Here is a 25,556-nt window from a genome sequence, read left to right as displayed (position 1 = left end):
CAAAAAATATTTTTAAACCCTTGAAAGAGGGAGAAGAAAACAACCAAACTATAAAACCTATAATCTTTATGATATGCTCCTTTCTCTACCTTATTATGAGATAAGGGCTTATTTATTTATTTACTTATTTATATCCTACTAGGTTGTACCGCACTGAAGGCGTCACGTAGATCGTTTTTTTTCTGCACACACATTTCTGCATCGTGAAGAATATGTGTAGAAGTTTAATTATCCGACTTCGCGGGGACTTCACCGCCAGATGGTGCACTTTATAATCTATAACGCTGCAAGGATAATTCACAAGAATGAAATATTTTCCTGATATGAAAATGGCAAACTTTGTGTTCAATTAATCACCATCTCTGAGACGTTTCTGATTAAAACAGCGGAACTTGCGTGAGTGAATATCGCTTGTAGACGGTGAGGATTCAGCCCGTGCTGCGGATGGCCGTCCGTGCAGCCCCTGCCTGTGTGCAGGCTGCACCGGCTGCACGCCCAGATCACTCTCCACTAGGAACGGCGAGGCAGAGCAGCAGCTGGTCTTCGACATGGCTAAAGAAGGAGCAGACATGACAGAGGAAACCGAGTACATGATAGACAAAAATGTTAAGAAAGAAATAGACAACGTGGAGACGTCTGGCAATGCCAAAGAAATGCGAGCGGTGATGTTGGCAGGTTTCGGAGGTCTTAACAAACTCAGGGTGACCAAGAAGGCAATGCCCGAACCTCAGGATGGTGAAGTGAAGATCCGCGTCAAAACATGGTAAATATGAGGATATCACTATGTTTTATATGTACTTGCGAATTGCAGTATGATCTGGCCTTTTACTCCCACGGTACGTGGTGCTTTTGAGAAGTCTAAACGCTGATCAACAAGGCTTACATAGAAATTGGCAGTCATGAATCCACAGGTCTTTTCTGGTACAGGAGGTTGGGTGGCTGAAGCCCGTTCGTAACAAGCATATCTGATACCAGCATTTCCAGTCATTTTATGTCACAGTTTCTATTTTCTGTTTACAAGATGTTGACCAAGTCGTTTTCCCCCAGGTTGCAGCTGAGCTTTTGCCAGTGTTAGCAGTGTGACATTAGGAAAATCAAAGCAAAGTGTACTGTGTGCCCACAGAGGAAAAAACCTGTGACTCACTGCTCATAATAATGCAATAAACAATGCTGGGTAATCCCTACATCTCTTAACACCTCATACTAAATATTTGATATTAAAAAGCCGTCAGAGGCAGTTCAGAGGCATGGCCGTCATCCGACTATCGAATCAGATTCCAGTGTCAACAAACAATAATTATTCTTTGTTGCAGTGGCCTGAATTTCCTGGATCTGATGGTACGTCAGGGGACTATTGATAATCCTCCCAAACCCCCTCTTGTCCCCGGATTTGAATGCTCTGGAATAGTAGAGTCAGTGGGTGAAAACACAAAGGGATTTGAGGTTAGTGTCATTACAGCTTGTTGATGTAGTTCTATGAATAAATGCTGCTGGAGCAGAACCACAGAATCTGCACCAATAAAAAACTAGAGAGGATGCAGACTGAAACATGTGCTGTAAGTGTAACAATGAGAAATGAGAATTACACTACAGTTAATACCTAATCTGCTGACATGTACTGCCACATGACTGGCTCACATTAGTATCTGCTGCTTGTTGTCCTGCTACCCTAATGCCTATCTTTCAGATAGGCGACAGAGTTATGGCTTTTGTGAATTACAACGCCTGGGCGGAGGTGGTTTGTGCACCCGTGGATTTCGTCTACAAGATGCCAGATGAAATGACGTTTGCTGAGGCAGCAGCGTTCTCCCTGAACTTTGTGGCTGCCTACATGATGCTCTTTGAGGTTGCCAATCTGCGAGAGGGGATGTCGGTGTTGGTCCACTCAGCAGGAGGTGGCGTGGTGAGTCCAATTCTCATATTCCTATTGCACAACCTCTAAACAGGTTCAACAGATGCACACATATGGAATATGTTGTTTAACCCCTGCTATTACTTAATACTGGTATTTATGCCATGCTATGATGTATGTTATGCTGGATCTTCTGCTTTCCTTATCCTTGGTGCTTTCAGCCACTGATACATTCTTATAACTGTAATTATTTTCAGGGTCAGGCTGTGGCTCAACTGTGCTCCACTGTGCCTAATGTCACTGTGTTTGGGATCTCCTCGTGTTTCAAACACGCAGCCATTAGAGACTCCGTGGCTCACCTCTTTGACAGAAATGTTGACTACATCCAGGAAGTCAAAAAGTAAGTGTGTCGTGTAAGTGATTTTAGTTCCCTGTGATGCATTTTGGCAACATTCACTCATTCAGCTGAACAGCTCATCGGGTGAGTGTGACGTTGCCGGTTACACGTGTAAGCTAATGTGGCAACGTGGACTTAGCAGAGGGTAGAGGCCTGCGGGAGGATGCAGATGTTACCGCTTGTCTTATTGGTCATGTGTGGCTGTGGTCACCATGGCAACTCACAGCTCATCTCAGAGAGCAGCAGCATTGTGTAGGGTGGAGGTCTGTAGCGGCAATGTGCAACAGCTGAGCCAATTAGGCCGGAGGAGTGAAATCTTACATATCACAGTGACTTCAGAGCACGCCGTCAGCCAGTTCACGGTACAAAGAAACCGCTTGTTGCAAACATTCGTGGGATTGGATGCAGTGTGCCACGGGTTTGCTGCAATTAATTTGTAAAGTTTTAATATTATTCTAAAGGTGTTGCAAAGCTTTTTATTATTTCATCACCAAACAGCCTTCTCTGCTTCACAGAGCTCCAGCAGTAATCATTTGTGGCTAAAATATAAACAGGGTGAATGCACAGTAGTGTGATGCACAACTGTATGTATTTGTGAGATTGATACGTACAGAAATGGCTTCATTAGGAATTGATGTTTCGTGCTTTCCACCTACACATCGGCAGTGGTCATGGATTAATATGCCTTTCATCTCTCTGGCCCTCACATTCTTCCCAGGATCAAGTACCAAGTACAATTAAATTAGCCTTTTTTACAAAAGGCAAAAACCATGGGAATCACAAGACCACCAAGCTGTTCAGCCGAGCAGGTTTTTGGGGCCACCAGGCAGAAAGTAAGGACTTATGTCCCCTTGATAATAACATGCCTTTCATTCTTTTATGTATCATCCACTAATAAGTCTCCTTATGGCCAACTTTTGTTCGCTGGCTGATTCTGTGTGCAATGAAAGAAAAAGAAACTTTTTGTAACACAGTGTAAAATGTGTTACCAATGAGGAGCTATGTGGGCACTGCAAAACATCGATAATGCCTATATAAGAAAACGTGGGCTGCGACTTTATCTCAGAGTAATATGAATCCATGATTAGACAAAACCTGAAGCTGCTCCAGAAGATGAATCACAGGCTGAATATATATGCGCACACACAAACACATACACACAACCACACACTCACATATGGACTCACAGACTACGTTTTGCACTTATACATTTAGTGCTTGCAGACATAAACAAGCCAGTGCAGTCCTATCTCTGCAAATGTAAGACCATGGCCTTCAGCTAGACTTTATCTCAGCTTTTCAGTAAAGCTGAAACAATTAGTCACTTAACTGATTAGAGGTAAATCAATCTGCAGCTATTTTGCATGTTATTTTAATTTCAGGTTCATCTCCTGGTTATTTTTGACCTTTAAAGTGTCAGAAATGTGTCTATAAAAATACTCATGTCAGCTTTTTGAAGCTTTCTAAAGCTTAGCGCCTGTGGCTCAGGGGGTAGAGTGGGTCATCTACTGATCGAAAGGTGGGTAGTTTGATCCTCGGCTCCTCCAGTCTGCCTGTCAAGGCGTTGAGATGCTTAACCCCAAACTGTGTAGGCAACAGATAAAATATAGCGCTGTGTGAATGTGGCTTGAGTGCTTAGTAAGAGTAGAAATGCTGTGTATAAATACCGGGCCATTCCTTAAATCACTTGTTTGCACAGTCAAAAGTGAAATACTGCATTAAAAAGGCAATCTGGAAGAAGGGCTTCTGCCTGTTTTTACCTTAAAATTGATTCAAACTTGTCAAAAATGTGTCCAAAACATTTTTCTGTTACTCTTCCAATCACAACTAAATGTTTCAGGTCAAAACTGTTACAATCACTGGTTCATCTATGAGGCAAAAATCAAATAATTTGCTGGTTCAAATGTACAGTGTTAAAAAGAAAATCTGTTAAAACCATTATTTTTGGTTTTAATTGGCTCAGTGAAACATGACATTTGGAGACATCGAGCAGACCTCTGGATAACTGTCGGGCATGAGTTTTAGGATTTTTTTAAACAACTGATAGACCAAATAATTCATTAAAAATGTACCAATTAATTCATACTGAGAATAGTCATTAGTTGAATGAACTAAGTAAGGTGAACACTTTTGCATGTTCATTAGTTGAGATGAATAGTCTTTCCACCTCTAAACTTTTCCTTTGCTCTTGGTGTTTCAGGATTACTCCAGAGGGAGTAGACATTGTGCTTGACTGCCTGTGTGGGGAGAACACAGGCAAAGGCCTGAGTCTGCTGAAGCCTCTGGGAACTTACATCCTCTATGGTGGGGCTCACACATACACTTTCACTTGTGTGTTAATGTATCCTCTAGTTATTGTTTTCAAAGTCAAAATAACTACATTTTAAATGCATTTTCATATATTTAATTGTTTTTGTTTTTAATCTTACTTCATATTTTGGGAAATACAATATCACTCTCAAGTCACATTTCCTGGCCCAAAAAAATAGTCTGGCACATAACACGCAGAGATTTTTTAAACTAGTTTGCGTGTGGATTAAAGCAGCTTTGGAGGTGCTTTTAGATGGATTTTGCTACTTATGCAGAGAGCCTGAGTAGGTGTTTTGCATTCCTTATTCTAATCTATCTGTCTTCTGGCTGCAGCTTCAATTTTAACAGACTGCCATAACAGTGGTACCAATCTAGTTGCAAAATAGTGAGTTTCATTTGAATAAGATCTACTCCAAAGCCTGCAAATTAAATGTATGGTCCTTCAGAGCAACCAGTCTTATCTGGTCTCTGTTAATTACTTTAGCTTCTGTCAAGCCTCATGAATCAAGTAACATAATTAGGGAGAGATTAGTTCATTATTTGTAGTCATATTCAAGTCATATGCAAAGGCATACTTGCACAGATCTGAGGTTCTAAAGGTGCCAGCTGATCCTCCCCCACTCTCCCTTCATGCTTCATGCCTGCCAATTATTGCCTAGTCACTTCTGTCCAGTATACAGGAATCCTTTTATTTTTGTTTTTTCAGGCGCGTCAAACATGGTAACTGGGGAAACAAAGAGTTTCTTCAGCTTTGCAAAATCTGTGAGTCAGAGATGCAGTCTTATCTTCAATATTTGAAAGGAAACTGTAACTACCTGTAACTACCCAGTCAGTTACATGTCATAGCAAATGAAACACACCCATCAGTCATCTTTGTTTGTTTGTTTTTTTCCCAGTGGTGGCAAGTGGAGAAGGTGAACCCTATTAAGCTATACGAAGAGAACAAAGTCATAGCTGGGTTTTCGCTCCTCAACCTCCTCTTCAAACAAGGGAGATGTGGCCTCGTGAAATCAGTGATGGACAAGCTCTTGTGTCTGTATGAACAAAAGAAGATCAAGCCTGTCGTCGACTCCCTCTGGGCACTGGAGGAGGTAAGAACCTGAAGTAATCAGAGGGTTTAAGACACTGAGATCGATAATGATCAAATTAAAAATGACCTGTCGCACTGGCGACACAGTCTGAGATGCCAGAAAAGATTTAAGAAGAATTCATGTAAACACCCTGGACAGAATATAATCTGTTGTTTGTCACTGCTGCATCTGTGGGACATTGTCAGCTGTCCTTGGACATTCTTCCACAGATGGTGGGTAGGTTGACTCTTCCTGTTCAACTATTATTTCACACCCACACAATTCCCAACAGGCCATACACCAATCACTTGATTTCTACTCTTTAAGTCTCCCTGTAACAGTGGTTACTCCATTTCTGGGGAACCTTCGTACAGTAGCTGCACACCTCGTCTAATAATCTGATAGTTACATTTGGAGAAAAAACATCTGTCTGCACTGTGTAATCTTTACCAGGGATTTGTGTTCAGATGAGCATCACTTGTAAATGTAAGTAAGTAAAAAATTTATTTGTATAGCACATTTCAGCGGCAAGGCAGTTCAAAGTGCTTTACATCATAAGAACATCAAACAAATGTGCAGTAAAATCATTAAAAGCATTAAAAACATCAATCAATCAATTACACAATAAATCATCGAAACATCAGAGTCATCACACAAAATCATTAAACCATCAAGCAGATACCATCATAGGGAGATGGTCAATAAGATATTTTGTTTAGAGCAGCTTTCACCTAGATTTGTTTGCGGACTACTAGTAGACCCAGAACTTTCCTTCATAACGAGGAAGAGACTCATAAATACTCCATTAGAATTGGTTGTGTGTCAGACATATGGAAGCATTGAAGGCCGGACTGTTTCCATCACACTGACAATGTCAGCACAGTTATACTTGATTTCCTCTTTTTACTTTGCATTCACTGCTTGTATTTTTACTAGGTCATTTGTGGCTCACATCCCCGGTGGTACATAGGCCTAATGGAAAAGTACTACGTTAATACAGCCTACCTGCAGCACTTAGAGGGTTTTTCCGGCCTTTGGCACCCTCAAACACGTTTAAACCCAAGCCAAAGGAAAATCACCAGTAATGTAATAAAACACATTTTCTAGAAGCAAGTTTTGTTAATTGGTTGATTCATTCTCTCAGGCATAATATATATTTTTAATCAAGTGGTCAGAAATAACAGAAAAATGCACTGACTTGTTTCAAACAAGGTAACACAGACTCGCTGCCTTTATTGTACGCGGGGCGATCATGCTTATGTGAATATTCATCCTCTTAATACCCATTTTTAGCCAGAAAAGCCCTGGCTTATGATGCAGGTTTAGTCAGTGTGCATTTGACCAGTGTTGGGTTCATTTGTGAGAACAGCTTCACTTTAACCTCTCGTTTTAGATGTTTTAGTAGAAATGGGACCAGAGTAGTTCATAAACAGTTCCGTGTTTTTTGGTATCCTAAATATTAGACAAAGAGAGCACAGCCGTGGGCCAGCTACACAGCTGTTTTCTCTTATTTGCTTAATTAAACCATTTGCAAACAAGGACTGTGTGGGTTGTACAGACGGTGGTTGATTTATGCATTTTGGTGCACCTGTTGGGAGGAGAAGCTGCTTTCAATATTCTTGCAGGTTAATGAATTTGCCGATGCCTTGCAACTCTGACAAACTTATCACTGCACAAATTCAGACCAAACACAGGTCAGATTGGTCAGAATAAATAAAGAAGTTGCATGGGTGTCCAGGGACTTGAGACTGTGTCGCTAATATTCCAGTTACTGTACATGGGAAGAAGAAGAACATTTATGCTCAGACTTTGTTTCACACTGAAAAATACTTCAGAAATTCAGATGAAAACAGAGGTAGTGGAAGTAATAATCACAAAAAAGCTTACTGCAGATTATTCTAGACTCTATCTATAGCCAGATAGAGATATTTTTATGAAATGATTTCTCATGGGAAACTTTCCATGTACTGTTGTCATTACTTTGGCAGATTGCTCAGGCCATTCACTGGAACCATTGCCCATGAAGAATCTCATTAGAGGGGAGGATAGCGTGGGATGTAGTGTCAGGGGCACAGCTTGCCTCAGTTGTTTATATGCTTGGAAAGAGAGGTTAGTTTACATGCTGACCATAGCAACCTTTCTTTCTGGAATGAGAAATTGGACAATATGCATGACTGGGACAGAATAATGGGAGTTTTTCTGACCACGTGTAGTTTTAGTAAGGAAAATATTGTAGAGCTTCTGCAGTGAATTAAGGATTCTGAAAAACAAAACTGAACCCATGTAATATCCCATGTGATTACTGGTCATTAGACACAGAGACCTAATTCACCCAAAATGAAAGTGGAATTTATTCCCCCTCGAGCTCTTCTGGAACGTTGCTACCTAACAGGGTTAGACCTAAAAGTGTTGGACAAGTTTCTGACCCAGTTTTTTTTTTTAACTTGATGTCTGCTATTTGTTTAACAGTTGAATGCCTGTGACACAATGGATTCCAGACAAAGGCAACTGTGTCTGTATAAATTGTAATGAGAAAGCAAGATATGGTATGGCAATCTTTTGTGGTGGGTCTGATTTTACTTTTGTCTACATCAGCCAAACAGCCTTTTATCAGTAGCACCATGTCTAAATGTGCACATTCTTGGATGGTCCAGCAGCTTTTCATAAACTTTGCTTCTGCTGTCCTTTTGCCTGCTAGATGGTGACACAGAGACACGAAATTGCATCCAGTGGTCAGCTGCTAGTGGTCTGTTGTTTGCCTTATGAAATCTCAAAAATACAAAAAACGTGACAACCAAAGCTTGGCTCATTGGTACATGTTTCGGCTCTCATTACTCCTGGGCTGTGTTGGTGAAAACGAGCGTGATGTTTTATGATAACATATGAAGAGTGTGTTTTTTTTTAAGGAAGGCCATTTGGAGCAGCCAGTGAGCAGTTGTACAAGCCTTGTCAGTGTACAGCAAACTGTTGCCTCAGCTGCTGCATCACGATTAGATATTCATTATTTCAATGCTAATGCAAGCCATCAAGTTTGCCGCTATGTGATTCTGAGTGTGCTAGGAGTTTGTTTACGGTCACTGAGTGAATGCCATGGTGTGCACAGTGACTTCTTTGCGCCAGCCTGCTTGTCCCACTCTACAGTTAGCTGACAATATGAACCTTATCTCTGATTTTCTTTAGCTGGCAGTAAAAATCTCATAGACTTATAAGATTATGACTTACTGTCTAACACTTTTTTGTTCACCTAGACAGCCTAATGGCAGAAGTCTGACCTTCATATAAAGACAATTTAAGAGCCCTATCATGCTAATTTTTAGTATCCTCTATCAGTAGAACAGACATAATGGGTCACCTATGATTTAATCTGCAGTGTAGTTCACAGATTCATATTTTATTTCTGAAGGCAACATAATGTCTGCTGTAGACATTGCTGCCTAATTGAGTTTGCATCTCATGGGTGCAAATGCCATCAGTACTGATTCCCTGGTTCAATTTCTAGATGGTTTGGCTAGCATTTTTGACTGTATCTGCTGTAGCTATTGAATAATAAAGTGAGGATGGTGATTAAGAGGTGGGAATTGACTGGGGACTTTATTTTGTAGGAATGATTTTTTAAAGAAACAGTTTATTTTGATGTGACTAAGATTTTACATCAGTATGACAATGAATGGTTATTCTTAATGTAGCTGTTATTAGAGCCCACTCCACCCTGCCAGATTTTCAATCCAATCTCTGAAACGCCTGCTATAGATCTTCTTGCATCAATGAAGTGCTCAGTGTGATGTCAAAAATCGGCCAGCAGAGTGAGTCAGCATAATTTTGTCAACATCAAGGCTATTAACTTTCCCTGCATGGGAACCCTGTAATATAGCTGTTCTAAAAAATGGGTACCACATTTACAATCTCCAGGAAATCATTGAACCTCTTTCTGTGGTTTTGAAATTGTATCAGCAGGTGTTTTTTTTTTTTTAATAAAATGTTAGAGCAGTCTCTCTGTTGGACAGCTTTTACTGTTAAGCCAGCTTTTACATGTTGAAGATAAACACAGTGCAACTTTTTTAAAAGAAGCTAATGTTGTGTTTTATTCTCAGGTAAAAGAGGCAATGCAGAGAATTCATGACAGAGGCAACATAGGAAAACTCATTTTGGATGTTGAGAAGTCTCCCACCCCTCTGGTAAGAAGGGTTTTTCTATAGCCAAAATGGCCATATAACCATGGACATCTTCTCTGCTAAAAAGGTGTCAGGACACATACATAAACAGGCAGTGCTGTCCATCCATCCATTCATTTTCTTCCGCTTATCCGGGCCAGGTCGCTGTAGCAGCAGCCTAAGCAGAGAAGCCCAGACCTCCCTCTCCCCAGCCACCTCCTCCAGCTCATCCGGGGGGGGACCCCAAGGGGGGGGGGGGGTATACCCCGGGGCCTCCTTGGAACACTTCACTCAAGAGGTACCCAGGAGGCATCCTAGTCAGATGCCCGAGCCACCTCAGCTAGCTCCTTTCAATGTGGAGGAGCAGCAGCTCTAGTCTGAGCCCCTCCCGAATGACTGCACTTCTTGCCCGATCTCTAAGGGAGAGGCCAGCCACCTTTCGGAGGAAGTTCATTTCTGCCGCTTGTATCCGGAATCTCGTTCTTTTGGCCACTACCCAAGCTCGTGGCCATAGGTGAGGGTAGGGATGTAGATTGACCGGTAAATCAACAGCTTTGCTTTCAGCTCCCTCTTCACCACCACAGACCAGTGCAGCGTCCACATCAACACCACACAGCCCCAAGCCGTCTGTTAATCTCCTGCTCCTGTCACTCGTGAACAAGACCCTGGGATACTTAAATTCCTCCACTTGGGGTAGCAATGCATCCCTGAGCCAGAGTGGGCACTCCACCCTTTTCCGGCTGAGGACCATGGCCCTAAGACTTAGAGGTGCTAATTCTCAGGCCAACTGCTTCACACTCGACTGCGAACTGTTCCACTGCGAGCTGGAGGCCATCACCTGATGAAGCCAACAGGACCATCTCTACTGCAAAAAGTAGAGATGAGACTCAGAGGCAGAAGCCTTCCACCACTTGGCTATATCTAGAAATTCTGTCAAAAAAAATTATGAACAGAATCGGTGATAAAGGGCAGCCCTGATGGAGTCCAACACCCATAGGAAACAATTCCGATTTATGGCAATACGAACCAAGCTCTCACTGCGGTTGTACAGGGACTGAATGGCCTGCAACAACGGGCCAGACACCCCAAACTTCCTGAGGTTCGACTAATAGACGGACCCTCCTTTCCAACATCCAGGCATAGACCTTACCTGGGAGGCTGAGGGGTGTTATCCCCAAATATTTGGAGCACACCCTTCGGTCCCGCTTCTTAACCCTTAAACAGCGGGCACGCACTGCCTATACACCTGTTACCTGCCCTTACTTGCCGTAAACAGCTGGTTAACGTGTTTCACCACTGATCAAATGCAGTTTGAATTACTGTAATTATGTGAACATGTGTCCTATCAGAAAAATTCAAAAGGTTTCTGAAAGCTGAGAAATTGTGCTTCACAACCAACATAGGGTTATTATGGTAATTGTTACCGGAAGTCCGCAAATGGTGTCACTTTTGAAGTTCACAGGCCAGTGGGCCCATGGTAAATAAAGAGTTAAAGATGGGAACCACCACCCCAGTCTGCCATTCCAGTGGCACCGCCCCAGATGTCGATGCAACATTGCAGAGGCATGTCAACTAAGACAGCCCTACTGTACAACATCCAGAGCTTCTGGGCCCTCAGGGTGAATCTCATCCACCCCAGGGGCCCTGCCACCAAGGAGTTGTTTAACCAGCTTAACCACCTTAGTGACCTCAACTCCAGTGATAGGCAAGTTATCCCCCTCATCTCCAGACTCTGCTTCCACTACAGAAGGCATGTCAGTGGGGTTAAGGAGGTCGGCAAAGTATTCCTTCCACCGCCTGACTATAGCCTGAGTTGAAGTCAGCAGTGCCCCACCCGCTCTATAAATTGTGTGGGTAGAGCACTGCTTTCCCCTCCTGAGTTGCCTGACAGTTTGCCAGAATCACTTCGAGGCCGTTGGAAAGTCAGCACGAGGTCTGTCCAGCATACTCCCCTGCAACCTGATCCAACTTACCACCAGGTGGTGATCAGTTGACAGCACACCTCTCTTCACCCGAGTGTTGCAGATCTGATGATACAATTACAAAATCAATCATCAATCTGCCACCTAGGATGTCCTGGTGCCATGTGCACTTATGGACGTCCTTATGTTCGAACATGGTGTTCGTTATGGACAAACTGTGGTTTGCACACAAGTCCAATAACAAAACACCATTCGAGTTTAGATCAGGCAGGCCGTTCCTCCCAATCACGCCCATCCAGGTCTCTTTGCCATTGCCCACGTGAGCGTTGAAATCTCCCAGTAGGATAATGCAGTCGCCGGATGGAATACCCTCGAGCACCCCACCCAGTGACTCCAAGAAGGGTGGATACTCTGAACAGTCTTTTGGCACATAAGAGCAAACAACAGTCTGGACCTGTTCCCCAGCTCAAAGGCACAGGGAAGCAACCCTCTCATCCACTGGTGAAACCTCCAATGTACAGGCAACAAACCGAGGGGATACAACAATACCAACCCCAGCTCACTGCCTCTCACCGAGGGCAACGCCAGACTGAAACAGAGTCCAGCCCCTCTCCAGGAGACTGGTTCCAGAGCCCAGGCCATGTATTGAGGTGAGCTATATCTAGCCAGTTACTCCCAACCTCACGCACTAGCTCAGGGTCCTTCCCCACCAGAGAGGTGACATTCCATGTCCCAATAGCCAGTCTCGATGGCCAGGGATCAGTCCACCAGGGCCTCTGTCCTTGGCCACCACCCGACATGCACTGCACCTGACCCCTATGATGCCTCCTGTGGGTGGTGGGCCTACAGGAGGGGGGAGGGGGGAGGGGGGGGGGGCATATCTCCTCTTTGTGCTGCACCCGTCTGGGCACCACGGGCTAATGCCTGGCCACCAAACATTCTCCCTTGAGCTCCCTCCCCGGTCCTGGCTCCAGGGTGGGGCCCTGGTAACCCTGTTCCGGCAGGGTAAACAGTTCCCCTGATGTATCTTCCATTGGGGTCATTGGAATTGCTCTTTGTCTGGCCCCTCACCCAGGACCAATTTGCCATGGAAGAACCTATCGGGGGCAAAGCCCCTGGACAACATAGCTCCTGGGATCACTGGGACACACAAACCCCTCCACCACGATAAAGTGATGATCCTTTTTTTAATGGTTAATGATTTTATAGTTAAAGCTTCAAGCTTGCTGCAGTTTATGTAGGATTACCTGGATGCAGATATGATGAATATGGATTTCAAGTGCACATTTTTGAGAAATTCTAGAATAAAATTGATTTTTAGAAACGCAAAAGACACTCTTCTCACAGTGCATTTACTTGCTGACTTGCAAAGTGGTATTTGTAGTAAATTAATATTTATATATTCACTTTAATTTGTTGATGACATTTTTAGCTCTTGTCAGGATTATAAGAAAGCAGTGAGTAGGATTTCTTCTTGTCCTCTTCATTTCCATAGTTATCTCAACCCATCCACTGCCCGTTAGCAGATTTCACTGTATCATTTGATGTCAGCTCACATTCATTTTCCCCTCTGTTTTCACTAAAGTTAATGATGGCAGTAAAAAATATTTTATCTCTAGATGGCCAGCGACAGCACGGAGACCAGTGAAGCAGGAGAGGAAGAAGAGGAGCCCGAGGGAGACAACGACAGCAAGGAGCGGATGCCTTTTATCCATTAGACCCAACAAAAAACCCACTGCAAAACACCTAAAGACACTGGAGAGGCAGCACAATTTCACCAGAGGAACACAACCTCACTTGTGTGTGTTTGTGTGCATGTGCTGTATGCATGAATGTATGTATGTGCAGTATACTTTTGTGCCTCTTGTCTGTTTCCTATTATGTGTCAGTTGATTAGTTGAAGCAACGGATAAATAAAGAAAAACAACCTGTTTTTCACCCAGGCCACAAATGCAAGAGCCATTTGAATACAGTGCTATATTATATGCTGTACTATGAAGTAATTACATGCTAGCCAATAGTATGAATAGGTTTGTGTTCACTTTATATTTAATGCATCTGCCAGTGGTTTATTAAATTAACAGCAAACTGTAGAAGCATTTAAACCTGCTGACCTGTTATTGTCATTTTATGATTAGCGCCCATGAAGTAGATTAAGTAAAGCGCATAAGTATCAAATAGTAACAAGCTAACACATCTAAATATTTCACAACACAGGACGAAAAGCCTTTTTTTGTGTCCAGCTGTGACAATTACGAGTAAACAGCTGAAGTAGGTTTCAGAAAGTGACCCCAGTGTTTTAATAGGCTCTGACCAAGAGAGTGCATCCCTTTCTCGTGTTAAGTAATATGTAAGCCAGGAGAGGCAGAAAAGTCTGAGTGTAGATATTTGCATGACATTTTATGCTAATGTGCCAACCTTATATTATGGGATCACTAGTGCCTTTGAGCTACAAATGAGTGTTAAATACTTGAAATATATTCCTTATGTGCAGTTCACATTGAACAAAAAAAAAAGGTATTTTTAAGTGGAAAATGAAGTGTAATTAAAAAAATAAAAACTTCCTCGTTGGATTGCGTAACAAGAGGGATTTGGACTTATTTTTCCCACAGAACTGTATATTCAGAACTTACATACATGTTACATGTGTAACACTGCAACTTTATTGTTTCCAATCAGAAATAGCTTGGGACAGTTTTGTAAACACTCAAATAGAACAGGACAAATTTAAATTTATATCTGCGTCAAAATCCTGTTTGTTTTTTTTCTTGAGCATTAAGAAGTTAGTCAGACTCAGACTACAGTCTAAGGTTTTTAGTGTTTCTGCTTTGCTTGTCTGACCAAAGTTGTTTACTTGCTGGTGCCTCACAACAAAAGTGCCATAAAACATAAATGATGAAGTATTTTTTACAGTGAGCTGGTGTATAAGGCTGATTTAGTTTTGAGGAACACTGTGTATTAATTTAGTTAAGTATAGCAATCTCTGCTTTTACTCCACATCAAATACACCCACCTACTCTGATAACAGATCTGTTTTTATTTTTCAAAGCAGAACAAATTTGCAGAATATTTAAAGTTCTCTAATTACACCACCTTGCTTATTCAGTGTGTTTGTACTGGCTAGTTGTCTGAATTCTTTATCACTTTGGGCTCATCTACAAAAACAATATGAGAAGTTAGTGTTTTGTCATTGAAAAAGTATAAATCAGTAAATGTGTAACTTAAAAGCTAAGAGTACTGCATGCTTTGAATGTGAGTGATAAACAGTGGAGAGATGTTTAATGGGTTTACTAAAGTGATAAGATAATTTAATTTCTAGACTTGAAAATTAGGATGTTTAGACAATTTAGGGGAAGAAAAACATCTAAATTTCAATGCCTTTAGTGTCTGTTAGTGTCTGTGTGTGAGAGAGATTTTTTGAGTATGTGTATTCATATTGCCTTGTGAAAAAAAGTGTAATTTGTTGTTCAGCATTGTAGTATGTTCACAAAATTCCTCAAACTATGGTTTACCTGTGATATATTTTTGCCACATTTTTGTTGTGTACCTTCTTTGAGTACAGCTCTGTTTACTTGAATAAATTTATCTGCAAAGCATTCCTCGTGACTTAATAAGGTACACCTGTTTAACTGCTTGTTAACGCAAATATCTAATCAGCCAATCACATGGCAGCAACTCAGTGCATTTAGGCATGTAGACATAGTCAAGAGGACCTGCTGAAGTTCAAACTGAGAATCAGAATGGAGACAAAAGGTGATTTAAGTGACTTGGTGTTGGTGTCAGACAGAAAAAATTGAACAGTAGAAGATTGGAAAAACATTGCCTGATCTGATGAGTCTTGATTTCTGCTGTGACATTCAGATGGTAGGGTCAGAATTTGGCAAGAACATGAAAGCACTGATCCAACTTGTTTTAGTGGTGTAACGGTCTGTGGGAATTTTTGAATTTTTTTTTTTTTTTTGCATTTTTGGCCACAGCAGCTTTTATCATCAGTGGAGGGAGACAGGAAATGGGGAAAAGATACAGGGGAAAACACGCAGGCAAATTGGCGACAGGTTGGGACTCAAACCCGCACCGCCCGCACTACAACCTATGGATGTGGTTGCCAGCTTCACCACTAAGCCACCCAATACTACGTCATGAGGACCCAAACACAGATAAAAGAACAAAATAGGAAGTACAGGAAATAAAAGTGAGCCTTTACTGGCTGATGGAAAGGAATGAACAGGCTAACAAACAAAGGCACATACACACAACCTGGCAACACAGAGTCATCCAGGTGGGTGGGAGTAAGGAGAGAAAAACAGAAACAGAAAGTAACAGAGACAAGAAAACTTACACTAAACAAGAAGTCATGAAAAAGGAATGCAGGAGGGCAAAGACTGATCCTGGAACAAGGCAGAGAGGGAAACAGAGAAACACATGAGGGGATGACAGTGAAATATAAGTAGGAACTACACTCAAAATACTAAAACTCATAATATACCAAAATAATAAATTAATCAAAACAGAAAAAATATGCAAAAAAATAAATAAAATCCCAACCAAAACCTAAAATTAAAATATATTAACTAGGAATCCAAAACACAAAACCCTACACCATGACATACTAGTGAATGCAAATTCTTGTAAGTCTTCAGTGTGGCACCAGATGGCAACAAAGTAAGGGATTTCTATTTAAACAGAGACCCGAAACACATCTTTGTCACAAAACCACATATGCATCTCAGAGGAGGACAATGGAAATATGCTGGTGTCTGATAAGGAAAGGGGTCTAACATTGCTGAGTTTAGCGCTGACTTTTGCTGCGATGCTCCGAGGTTGTGTGGTCAGAATCAGGAGTATACTCTCGGCAAAACTGCCGCAAACTTTGTGTTATTTGAAGCTCCACATATGTTTAGTCTTGAGTAATTATTAGTTAAACCAGAAATGGTTAAAGTAGCTGTTTGCCTACTTTGGTGTTTGATCTGCATCTTAAACATGCCTCAAGACAGGGAAAGTGTTTTCCTGTATTGACAGGTTGCACTAGAACATCATACAAATAATGTGCTTACACAACTTTTTTTTTCACGCCAGAACTTGGACTGAATACTAAGCAACAAGTCTATAAAAACTTATTTTGTGAGGTTACTTTTTTGTCACATGTTCAGAACATCACGTTCAGAATACACGTGTGCATACTGCAGCTTACTGCAAAGTGTTTCTTTAAAAAGATCAGTGTCTGGTTTGAATACATTATTTTTGAGAGTATTTTGCTCAGTAGGGTAGATGTATTAGGTTAAAAAAAACAGTTTGAGGAGTCTAAAATGGGAAAATGTGCTTGAAATGGTTTTGAGAGTTGGGTGGCTATATTGAGTCCATATGCCCATGTTTTTGTTTTTGTTTTTTTGTTTTTCTTATTTAGCTCCCACTCCCAAATGTATACAACACTGCACTCTAAAAATAACTCGCCTGCATTAAAGCTGTAAACTGTACACTGTACTTCAGCATTATGTTCAGATATTACATAAGTGTCTCTGTGACTGAAACATTAAAAACAGACCTAGTGCTTTGCTGTACTGTTAGAGCAGAAAAAAAACGTTATTTTCATTTGCTGAACCTGTTGGGTAAACTTGTACAATACACGTATGATAGGTTTATATGAATACTATAACTCACTGTATTGCTAGGCTATATCATTTGACAGTTAATAGATGGTGTACTTTTTGTAGTCTCAAGTAGATGATGTCCAAACTTGACCTGTGACGAGAGGAAGAACACAGTGCAGTATTGAAGCAGTCAATGGATTTCTGGTTTGTTTGTGAAATGAAAGGGAATGCTGCTTAGTGCACCTTGTCCCAAGTAAATATTTGTCTAAAAATAACTCAACACAACGAAATCATTATTGGCCTCCACCCTTTCACCTCCCTCGCCTCCTCCTCCTGATGTTTGGCCAAAAACAAACACATTTAGAGCCAATACAGGGAGACAACCCAGAAAGGCATACAGAGGTCCAGTATATATTGAGCAGCCCGCAGAATTTTTGGTTCCTTTCAGAGCAGAACAACGTGGCCCACTGTGTCCTGTACTGTAGGATCTGCTGGCCTCAGACATGGCACGCCTGGCCCTCCCTGTCTTCCTCGTCCTCGGCTTCTCCTTGCTCCACATCTGCTACAGCCATCCATCTCGCACCAGGAAGGCTGTTTCACCTCGTCAGGCTGGAGGTAACTGTATACATCCTATATAGCTCATGAAAAATGTATACTGTATGTTTATGTGACCTGTTTTGTTTGTTTTTTATTTTTTGTCTCCTTGTGCCGCTACAGAGGAAGATGATCTGAAATCCCAGCTCGAGCGGTTGTGGCAGGAGGTGAATTTACTGAAAGAGATGCAGGCATTGCAGACAGGTATTAATGAGAGCTTTTCCACACTCTTGATAAAGCAATATAAAATTTACTTAAATGAAACGAGCAAGAATCGAAACACAGCTGAGAGATTAACCTGACAGCCAGATTTTAAACTTACAAGTGATTCTATAATTAGAGGCACATTTCATATCAACCAAAAAGTTAAAAAAAAAAAAAAAAAAAATCAAGGCTCTTTTTTGCTAAATAGTCAAGATGTTTCCACAAGATACCTCAATAGTGTGCAAAATCCATTCATTGCTGAGCTTAAGCACTGATGATTTATGAAATATTTGAATTAATTATTTTTTCAACTGTGCTACAGACAAAGATGGTGTCATAGAAAACGTGACAAACATGTTTGAAGGTTCTTGAGCCTCTTCACCAGCGGTTTGAGGGTTTCTGCCTTACTGTGGTTTTCACAATATTGTGTTTTCTGTGCTCTGTCATTAAGGATGAGCACTGTTTTTTGAACATAAATCGCCATTACATTGAATTTAGGGTAATTCAACATCCCTGTTTGAGACATCCCTCTCTTATTGCAGGCCAACATTTTGCAGCTTTCCAACCTTAATTGTTATGGATCACATTACACAAATGTCAGCAGGATCCCACCTTTTCAAACCCCTGAATCATATCAAAATGAGCCACACTTTATGAAATCACTGCTTTGCTGATAGGAATATTTCTGAAGAGCAAATGCTCCATTAATCAGACAGTGAAATCCAGTTAGACTGTAATTGTTTAGATCAGTTACATTAATCCCTTTTAAATGTCTCATGTGAAGCACATTGTCACGTCCACAGAACGAAAAGACACAAGGAGGGTGAGCGTTAACAGGTTTATTACAATAGAATGTGCGAAGGGAAGTGAGCAGGGGGCGAGAGTTGTTGAGGGAGAGGAGAGGCTGCCTCCGACGAGGAATACGAGTGACGGTGGTCCCAAGGGTCCGCAGGAGCGGGGGGGCAAGACGGTGGCGGCGATGGAGCGCGGGCAGGAATCCACAGCTGACCTGAGGTGAGAGACGAGGAGTTAGAGAAGACAATTGGAACAGGTAAGTCATAAGCCTGATACTGAGCCGACACTGACTGTAACTCTGTCAATGATCCAGCAATGAGTCGAGGTCTGCTGTCATCTTAAGAAGGCGGTGCTGATTGCCTCAATGGAGAACAGGTGTGGAGCAGCTCCATGGAGGGACCGCCCTCACAGGGCATGACAGTACCCCCTCCTCAACGGGAGCCTCCTGGCGACCTGAACTTGTCTGGATGCCGCCGGCGGTACTCCTGCACTAGGCGTTTGTCCAGCATGTTCGTTTGGGACACCCAGGAGCGCTCCTCCGGCCCATAGCCCTCCCAGTCCACCAAATACTGATAACCACGGCCGCGGCGGCGCGCATCCAGGATGCGGTTGATGGTGTAGGCCGGATGGCCGTCGATGATGCGCACCGGAGGAGGAGAGGCTGCCGGCGGGCACAGAGGGCTGGTAGAGACAGGTTTCACTTGGGACACATGAAAGACGTTATGAATACGCATGTTGCGAGGGAGGTTAAGCCGGACCGAGACAGGATTGACAAGGGAGTGTATTTCAAATGGACCAATGAATGTAGGGGCGAGTTTCTTAGATTCAGCCCGAATAGGCACGTGTCTGGTTGAGAGCCATACCTTCTGGCCAGGTTGATAGGCTGGCGCCGGGGTCCGATGTCGGTCTGCCACTCGCTTGTTTTGGTCCTTGGTGCGCTGTAAGGCCAACCGGGCCGCCCGCCACACACGGCGACAGCGGCGGAGGTGGTGTCGGACGGAAGGAACCTGGAGATCCCTTTCGATGGTGGGCAAGAGGGGAGGTTGGAAACCCAAGGAGGCCTCGAAAGGTGACATGCCGGTGGCGCTGGACGAGAGGGAGTTGTGGGCGTATTCGATCCACGCCAAATGGGAGCTCCAGGTGGCCTGGTGGGTGGAGGCCACACAGCGTAGCGCTGCCTCGAGTTCTTGGTTGGTACGCTCTGTCTGACCATTAGTCTGAGGATGATAACCTGAAGACAGGCTCACCTGGGCTCCGAGCGACTTGCAAAACTCCCTCCATACTCGAGACGTGAATTGGGGCCCTCGATCGGATACGATGTCTTCAGGAATGCCGTGCAGGCGGAAGACATGATCAGTAAGCAGTTGGGATGTTTCCAGGGCTGAGGGGAGCTTGGAGAGTGCAATGAAATGAGCAGCTTTAGAAAAACGGTCCACAATGGTAAGGATGACAGTCTTACCCTCAGAGGGAGGAAGGCCGGTGATGAAGTCCAGAGCAATATGTGACCAGGGCCGCTTGGGGGTCGGCAGGGGCCGGAGGAGACCAGCGGGTGAGGAGGTCGATGGCTTATTTTGAGCGCAGGTACTGCAAGCAGCCACATACTCCCGGACATCCTTAATCAGCGAGGGCCACCAGAAATACCGTTGGAGGAAGGTGACGGTTCGGTGAGCCCCTGGGTGACAGGTAAACCTAGCGGTGTGGCCCCACTGTAGAACCTGGGCCCGAACCTGGGAGGGCACGTAGAGGCGGTTAGGAGGGCCGGTACCGGGGTCCGGTTCCGTCCGGAGGGCCGTCTGGATTGCCGACTCGATCTCCCAGGTGATAGAGCCTATGACACAGGAAGGTGGGAGTATGTACTCCGTCTGGGAGAAGTGGTCCGGGGAGGCATACTGACGAGAGAGGGCGTCTGGTTTCACGTTCCGGGACCCGGGTCTGTAAGAGATGGTGAAATTGAATCGGGTAAAGAACAGGGCCCACCTGGCTTGCCGGGGGTTGAGTCGCTTGGCCGATCGGAGATAAACCAGATTTTTGTGGTCCGTCCACACCAGAAATGGATGTGTAGCGCCCTCCAACCAGTGTCTCCACTCCTCGAGTGCCAGCTTGATGGCCAACAGCTCGCGGTCCCCGACGTCATAGTTGCTCTCGGCGGGGGAGAGTCGACGAGAGAAAAAGGCGCACGGCTGAAGGTTACCTGCTGCCTGTTGAGAGAGGACGGCCCCTACTCCCACATCGGAGGCGTCCACCTCCACGATGAAGGGTTGTGACAGGTCGGGTTGGAGCAAGACTGGGGCGGTGGTAAAACGGTCCTTCAGGAGCTGGAAGGCCTCAGCCGCGGCAGACGTCCACCTGAAAGGGGTTTTCGGAGAGGTAAGAGAGGTTAATGGCAGGGTGATCCGACTGTAATCCCTGATGAAGCGTCTGTAAAAGTTGGCAAAACCCAGGAAACGTTGCAGCTGTTTGCGATCAGCGGGTGTTGGCCATTCCAACACGGCCTTGATTTTGACAGGATCCGCCCTCACCCGCCCCTTCTCAATGACATAGCCCAGGAAAGAGGTGGTGTCAACATGGAACTCACACTTCTCCCCCTTCACGAACAGGCGGTTCTCCAACAACCGCTGCAGCACCTGCCGCACATGTGTCTGATGTTCCTGTAACGAGGAGGAGAATATGAGGATGTCATCGAGGTACACAAAGACAAAATGATTAATGAAATCCCTGAGTACGTCATTAATGAGGGCCTGGAACACTGCGGGGGCGTTGGTCAGTCCGAATGGCATGACCAGATACTCAAAATGACCGAGGTGTGTATTAAACGCTGTTTTCCATTCGTCTCCCTTGCGGATTCTAACGAGGTGGTAAGCGTTGCGGAGGTCCAGTTTCGAAAAGATGGTGGCTCCTTGTAGTAGCTCGAACGCGGAGGTGAGTAAAGGAAGTGGGTACTTGTTCCGGATGGTGATGGCGTTGAGGCCCCGGTAGTCGATGCATGGGCGGAGAGACTTATCCCTCTTGGCAACGAAAAAGAATCCGGCCCCCAAGGGAGACGTGGAGGGCCGGATGAGACCAGCTGCCCTGGCCTCAGTGACGTACTTTTCCATAGCGTCTCGTTCCGGTTTGGAAAGGCTGTACAGGCGGCTGGAGGGATAGGGAGCTCCCGGGCGGATGTCAATGGCGCAGTCGTAGGGGCGATGAGGCGGCAAGGAGACAGCGTGATCTCTGCTGAACACTTCAGCGAGGTCGTGGTATATCTCGGGCACTCCGGAGAGGTCGGGTGGCGTGTTGTCCTTGGGAGATGCTGCGGGCGGGACGGAGGGAGTAGCGGCCTTAAGGCATCGCAGGTGACACTGCTCGCTCCATCCAGAGATGCTCCGAGTGGTCCAATTTATGTGTGGATTGTGTCGTTGAAGCCAAGGAAAGCCAAGAACGATGGGTGTCTGGGGAGACTCGAAAAGGTAAAATGAGATTAGTTCAGAGTGGTTACCTGAGAGAGTGAGCGAGATGGGGTCAGTCCGGTGGGTAATTGTGGAAAGTTTGGCGCCATCTAGGCCAACCACCTGAAGCGGCTGAGGAAGCGGGACGAAGGGAATACCATACTGGTGAGCGAGAGCACGGTCCAAAAGATTTTGCTCAGCCCCTGAGTCCACTAAGGCGAGCGCCGGATGACTCTCGGGAGGAAGGTTAATTTTTGCCTGGATGGTTAACCTGGGTTGGGAGGGACTAGCATTGACCGCGCCCGTCAGTATCCCCACCATTACCGACGGGCGGCCCCTTTTGGCCGAGTCGGGCAGGAATTAACGAAATGTCCTTTTAGTCCACAATAAAGACACTCCCCGCTCGCCATCCTCCGGCGGCGCTCCGCTGCTGACAGCCGAGAGTGACCGAGCTGCATGGGCTGCTCCACCAGGCCAACAGGTGTCCCCGCAACCTCTGGTCCTTCTTCCGGGGTGTCATCCCGATCAGCCGGGGCCGTGCGACGAGAGGCCTGATGGGAACTGTAGTTTCGCAGCCCGCGCCGGGTGCTCAGGCGATCATCCAGGCGAATACAAAGGGAGATCACAGCCCCCAGGGATGGCGGCAGGTCTCGGGTGGCGAGTTCATATTTGATTTCCTCATTTAGGCTGTTAAGAAATATACCTCTGAGCGATTTTTCTTCCCAGCCCGCCTCCGCCGCGAGGATCCGGAAGTCCACTGAAAAGTCTGCAACGCTTCTTTTTCCTTGGCGTGCATTTATGAGTTTTTGCGCGGCCGCCTCCGGGCAGGAGCCCTTATCAAACACCTCTTTGAACTGAGATAGGAACTCACGGTAGGTAATTCCAGGGTCCCTCTGCAGCACCGCGTGTCCCCAGTCCAGCGCCCGTCCCCGTAGTAATCCGAGAATGAAGCCGATCTTGGTGCCGTCTGAGGCAAATGCGGTCCGCTGCTGTTGGAAAATAAACAGGCATTGGGTGAGAAAACCCCCACATTTTCCCAGGTCCCCATGGAAAGGCTCCGGAGTCGGAAGGGCTCTTTCGATCGGTCCGGCTGGTCCCGGGAGATCTCCCGGCGGCAGCTGGGGCTGTGGTGGAGCCGAAAAGAGGGGAGCGGAGGGCGTTCGTGATGCGGTGGCCTCCAGCATACCTTTCAGCTCCGCGAGCTGCTGCGTGGTGGCGCCCAGCTGGCTGGAAACCAGCCGCAGCATGTGCTCATGCCGCTGGAGAGTCTCCTCCTGTAGAGCCATGGCCCGATCCAGGGGGCTGGCGGTCGACGCGTCAGTTTGTGGCTGGATCATTCTGTCACGTCCACAGAACGAAAAGACACAAGGAGGGTGAGCGTTAACAGGTTTATTACAATAGAATGTGCGAAGGGAAGTGAGCAGGGGGCGAGAGTTGTTGAGGGAGAGGAGAGGCTGCCTCCGACGAGGAATACGAGTGACGGTGGTCCCAAGGGTCCGCAGGAGCGGGGGGGCAAGACGGTGGCGGCGATGGAGCGCGGGCAGGAATCCACAGCTGACCTGAGGTGAGAGACGAGGAGTTAGAGAAGACAATTGGAACAGGTAAGTCATAAGCCTGATACTGAGCCGACACTGACTGTAACTCTGTCAATGATCCAGCAATGAGTCGAGGTCTGCTGTCATCTTAAGAAGGCGGTGCTGATTGCCTCAATGGAGAACAGGTGTGGAGCAGCTCCATGGAGGGACCGCCCTCACAGGGCATGACACACATGCTTTTGTAATTACTATGTAACTGCTCTTTTTCATACTTTAACATGTAATTTCTGTAAAATAATGATAATTATGATCACTAATAATGATAATAGTGAATGTTTTTTAATCAAAACCCTCAATGTAAACATAAAATATGACAATAGGTCTAAAAAGCACAAAAAAAAATACAAATTAAAAATAAGAATTCTTGTATAGTGTATGCTTTTTCTGCCAAATAAATGATGGAACCTGTTGACTTTTTTGTACTAATTAAAAAGAAATGTGCTTCAATATAAAACCAATCATTGCTTGAAGTGAATATTTAATAAAACTGATAAATACAGCCTGTGGACAAGAATGAACTTTATGGTGCTAACTCATCAGTAGAGGGCAGCAACACTCAGAGGACCCAGTGAATGTAAAGTAACAGGTTTATACACACACTGCATGATAATGACACTGCAATAGCTTTGAGCTCTTTCAATTCCATAATGTTACTTTACCATGCACTTCACTTATAAAGTACTTTGTGTTTTCAGTGTGTCTCCGCGGCATCAAAACTCACAGGAAGTGTTATCTTACAATTGAGGAACCCAAACATTACCATGAGGCAAACGAAGACTGCATTGCACAAGGAGGAACTCTTGCAACACCACGAGACATGATGGAAAACAATGAACTGAGAGACTATGCAAAGAGGAGTGCTTCGGGGTCCAAGGACTTCTGGATCGGTGTGGCAGACATAGTGAAAGAAGGCCAGTATGTTGATGTCAACAGCCAGCCAGTCAATTTCTTTAATTGGGATGGCTCCAAGAAAGAGCCCACAGGAACAAAGAGGGAGAGCTGTGTTGCGCTTTCAGTAGCTGCACGAGGAAAGTGGTATGATGAGGTCTGCCGCAGCCTGAAAAAGTACATATGCGAATATGTAATTCCCTGAAGCCTGAAAAAGAAAAAAGGTTAACAATTTGATGATCAGTTAAACAGGTTTATTTGACTAAACTATACAAAAAGGTGTTGTCTATGGTAGTAAACTTTTTTCATTAGAGTGTGGTTATTATTAATCAGGTTCCAAAACTGTTTTAATATTCAAAATAGTAACTAGGTGGCATTAAATGATTTCTCTGTGATATAAGAACTTTATGTTCACATTAAGCAAATCTCAAATGCTCAGGCAATGACCGAACAGAACAAATGATAAGAAAATTATGAGTGAAATTTCATAGAAATAAAACAAAAATGTAAACTTGTGTTATTTTATTACAACTTTTTCATTTCACTATTATCTTTCTGTATTAGCCTACTAATTTCTTAATTTTACACTTTACATTCATACAACTGTATACATGAATGCAAGTGAGAGCCTCAGTTCACACCACAGCATGAAGTATTTTTAATTGTGTTGCCCAGCGGAGCATCAGTAGGAAACTACAACAAAACCCACAAAATGCTAACATTTTGCTTTGTGAAGAAATACAGTATGTATGAGGGACCCTC

At 44.3% G+C, this 25,556-nt stretch overlaps 2 protein-coding genes across 2 annotated transcripts; both read left to right on the top strand.

The window, feature by feature from the left end:
* Positions 1–45: 45 nt before the first annotated feature.
* Positions 46–15,286, top strand: vat1l (vesicle amine transport 1-like). The gene is made up of 9 exons (XM_030726477.1): positions 46–763; positions 1,314–1,443; positions 1,688–1,903; positions 2,110–2,252; positions 4,450–4,553; positions 5,266–5,321; positions 5,456–5,650; positions 9,721–9,804; positions 13,322–15,286. The coding sequence occupies exons 1-9, from the start codon at positions 549–551 to the stop codon at positions 13,418–13,420; spliced, it is 1,242 nt and encodes a 413-aa protein (XP_030582337.1). The 5' UTR covers positions 46–548; the 3' UTR covers positions 13,421–15,286.
* Positions 15,287–17,751: 2,465 nt separating this feature from the next.
* clec3a (C-type lectin domain family 3, member A) lies at positions 17,752–25,022 on the top strand. The gene is made up of 3 exons (XM_030758547.1): positions 17,752–17,905; positions 18,008–18,088; positions 24,602–25,022. The coding sequence occupies exons 1-3, from the start codon at positions 17,794–17,796 to the stop codon at positions 24,997–24,999; spliced, it is 591 nt and encodes a 196-aa protein (XP_030614407.1). The 5' UTR covers positions 17,752–17,793; the 3' UTR covers positions 25,000–25,022.
* The last annotated feature ends 534 nt before the right edge of the window (positions 25,023–25,556 follow it).

Source organism: Archocentrus centrarchus, chromosome 3, assembly GCF_007364275.1.
Source record: "Archocentrus centrarchus isolate MPI-CPG fArcCen1 chromosome 3, fArcCen1, whole genome shotgun sequence".
Classification (NCBI taxonomy): domain Eukaryota; kingdom Metazoa; phylum Chordata; class Actinopteri; order Cichliformes; family Cichlidae; genus Archocentrus; species Archocentrus centrarchus.
The sequence above is the reverse complement of the archived record's forward strand: the minus strand, read 5'-3'. Positions and strand labels throughout refer to the sequence as shown.